At 51.4% G+C, this 3,726-nt stretch overlaps 1 protein-coding gene across 1 annotated transcript in view; it reads right to left on the bottom strand.

The window, feature by feature from the left end:
* Window positions 1-3,726, bottom strand: part of UBR4 (ubiquitin protein ligase E3 component n-recognin 4) — a 103,213-nt gene that overhangs the window by 836 nt on the left and 98,651 nt on the right. The window contains 2 exon segments of the mRNA XM_018558168.1: window positions 352-514; window positions 2,929-3,019. Coding sequence (XP_018413670.1) covers window positions 352-514; window positions 2,929-3,019 — 254 coding nt within the window.

The following is a 3,726-nucleotide window of genomic DNA, read 5'->3' as shown; positions in this document are numbered from 1 at the left end:
TCCGGCCCTCCAGCTGTGGTGGAACTACAAATCCCATGAGGAATTGCAAGATTCTCACAGCCGCAGACATGACTCGCGAAGAGAGATGCATCATGGGATTTGTAGTTTCACCTCAGCTGGAGGGCCGGAGGTTTGCTACCCCTGCTCTAGAGGTTGCTACTTAGTCCCACCCCCCATATTCCTACTGACCTATCGCTATGATAGGTAGACTCCCCACCCCTGGAGTACGGGGTCACCATAGTCAGTGCACAGGGGTCGGGCCAGCCAAGGTTTAATGACCCCGGCCCGTTCAGTCCTGAACCCGTTCCTACAGAGCACTCCCCTCTATGCCGACAAATGACAGGTACTCACCAGCCACATCGATGAACTCTGAAAAGGACTCCACAGCCATGAACTCGTCCTGGAAGGTTTTCAGGGCTTTGTCTGCCGCCTCGTAGATGGGCATGTCATTGAGACGGATGTAATCTGCCAGGGAATAGGACCAGCCTCCCTCCGTGTTACTGATGGGTACCTTCTACAATGCAAAACAGGGGGGAAAATTGTCACATGACATTCACCGTACACCTTCCATTCAATGCCACCCCCCAAACCTTCCATTCAATGCCACCCCCAAAACCTTCCATGCAATGCCAACCCCAACCATCAAAACCAACCCCAACCTGCCATTCAATACCAACCCCAAACCTGCCATTCAATGCCACCCCCCAAACCTTCCATGCAATGCCACCCCCAAACCTGCCATTCAATGCCACCCCCCAAACCTTCCATGCAATGCCACCCCCAAACCTGCCATTCAATGCCACCCCCCAAACCTTCCATGCAATGCCACCCCCAAACCTGCCATTCAATGCCACCCCCCAAACCTTCCATGCAATGCCACCCCCAAACCTGCCATTCAATGCCACCCCCCAAACCTTCCATGCAATGCCACCCCCAAACCTGCCATTCAATGCCACCCCCCAAACCTTCCATGCAATGCCACCCCCAAACCTGCCATTCAATGCCACCCCCCAAACCTTCCATGCAATGCCACCCCCAAACCTGCCATTCAATGCCACCCCCCAAACCTTCCATGCAATGCCACCCCCAAACCTGCCATTCAATGCCAACCTGCCATCAACACCAACCCCAAAGCTGCCATTCAATGCCAGCCCCAAACCTTCCATTCAATGCCAACCCCAAACCTTCCATTCAATGCCAACCCCAAACCTGCCATTCAATGCCAACCCCAAACCTGCCATTCAATGCCAACCCCAAACCTGCCATTCAATGCCAACCCCAAACCTGCCATTCAATGCCAACCCCAAACCTGCCATTCAATGCCAACCCCAAACCTGCCATTCAATGCCAACCCCAAACCTGCCATTCAATGCCAACCCCAAACCTGCCATTCAATGCCAACCCCAAACCTGCCATTCAATGCCAACCCCAAACCTGCCATTCAATGCCAACCCCAAACCTGCCATTCAATGCCAACCCCAAACCTGCCATTCAATGCCAACCCCAAACCTGCCATTCAATGCCAACCCCAAACCTGCCATTCAATGCCAACCCCAAACCTGCCATTCAATGCCAACCCCAAACCTGCCATTCAATGCCAACCCCAAACCTGCCATTCAATGCCAACCCCAAACCTGCCATTCAATGCCAACCCCAAACCTGCCATTCAATGCCAACCCCAAACCTGCCATTCAATGCCAACCCCAAACCTGCCATTCAATGCCAACCCCAAACCTGCCATTCAATGCCAACCCCAAACCTGCCATTCAATGCCAACCCCAAACCTGCCATTCAATGCCAACCCCAAACCTGCCATTCAATGCCAACCCCAAACCTGCCATTCAATGCCAACCCCAAACCTGCCATTCAATGCCAACCCCAAACCTGCCATTCAATGCCAACCCCAAACCTGCCATTCAATGCCAACCTGCCATCAACACCAACCCCAAACCGGCCATTCAATGCCAGCCCCAAACCTTCCATTCAATGCCAACCCCAAACCTTCCATTCAATGCCAACCCCAAACCTGCCATTCAATGCCAACCCCAACCATCAACACCAACCTTCCATTTCAGTCCCACCCCCAAACCTGCCATTCAATAGCAACCCAAACCTTCATAGTGAGGAGAGCAGAGGAGACCAACCAGTGGCTACGGGGACACAGCTGTATACTTTCTGCTTATACATTCAACACAAAATTATTTCATTCATTTCTTTTTATAATACTTGAAGGCCGACTATAGTGAAACCGTTTATATATATATAAATAATGGGGATATAATGATATCTGAATGGGTTGGATACATAAAATGATCGTATTCAGTATATAAATTGAATTTTTTAGCCTTTATTTATAAGGTTTCTTCACATTTACATGCAGCTCATATCCCATTGTGAATAATAGCCGAATACAAAGTCTCTGCTGTCTGCACATCTTCACATCTCCGCCACTGACTGGTCATCAGTAGCTACTGACGGTGGGGGATGTAAGGCCATTCTAATGCCGTTTGAAAGTATTCACATGGCACGTAGAAACTGATCCGGTGTTCTATCAAAGATTGTGATTGGGTTGGAATGTGGGACCGGTGACGTTATCCGTCACCTCTAACCCACCAGCAGGTCCCATTGACTGACCTCGACCACTCAAAATGACTACCCCAGCTGTAGACCGCCCCCCACACCCCCCTTTACCCATCTACTCTGCCTTTCATCTCTGAACTCCTCTCACCCACCAGCCAGCCTTCCGGTTTCCCATTTGGGACGCATTCCACATCCACCTTCCAGCTATAAGTGAATCATTGAGATGTCATAACTGCTCCTTGTACTGAACCCTGTAAAACGAGACCATCCCAACGTTGGGCAACCTATTAAAGCGGCTCCCCGTCTTGTCAGCTCGTTAAAACTTCAATGAAAAACGTCGTCACTCACCTTGAACATGTTATAAATGAGGTCGACCAATGCCCAGAACAGGAGACTGGAACGGTACACCGCGTAATCCTTCACCGCTTTGTCAGTCAACCTACACGGGGGGGGAACACACACAGATCGGGTGAGGACTCTGTGCTCCATGTAGAGGAACACTTGGCATTCTGTGATAGGCCACATCTAATCCTATAGGCCGGGCACCTCAAGCGGGCGTCTCCGGGGCCCCATGTGACCCATTACTTCTCCTTTTGTGGCATTGGATATTTTAAGGTTTTTAACCGAAAAACATCTTCAGAAAGTCATTAAAAAAAACAGATTTTCTTACATCATGAAGAGTGAACGCCGAACTCCAGCAAAAAGCTACTTACACAGATAAAAGACACGTGTGGCATCGGGATTACCTGCCACAGGATTTGTATTGGTCTATCCAGCCCTGAGATGTAGACAGCTCTGTCACACAGCACAGCCCGATCCGGCAGCGCAGGAGACGATTTCTCTCTACTACAGTTCCCCAACACCTCCAGCAGGGGCGTCCCGAGGCCGGGTGTCACCTGAACTCCAGACTGGGTGACACCCAGCCGTCTTGTCATCGCGCATGCGCGGCCATCTGATTGACGCCTGCCGGCGGCCATCTTGGTGATGGAGGCCGGCCGAGAGAGGAGGGAACGTTCACCCAGCAGGATGAGCTATGCCGCCGGGTCCCCTCCTCTGACACTGTCGGGCTCTCCATCCGTGACCGAGTGCTCAACTTTTTAGAGGGGGCCCAAACCTTCCCTTCAAAGCCCCCCCCACACCCGCCCT

This window comes from Nanorana parkeri, unplaced genomic scaffold, assembly GCF_000935625.1.
Source record: "Nanorana parkeri isolate BGI_ZX_2015 unplaced genomic scaffold, ASM93562v1 scaffold323, whole genome shotgun sequence".
NCBI lineage: Eukaryota > Metazoa > Chordata > Amphibia > Anura > Dicroglossidae > Nanorana > Nanorana parkeri.
Note: the sequence above shows the minus strand (reverse complement) of the source record. Positions and strands in the feature narration are given on the sequence as shown.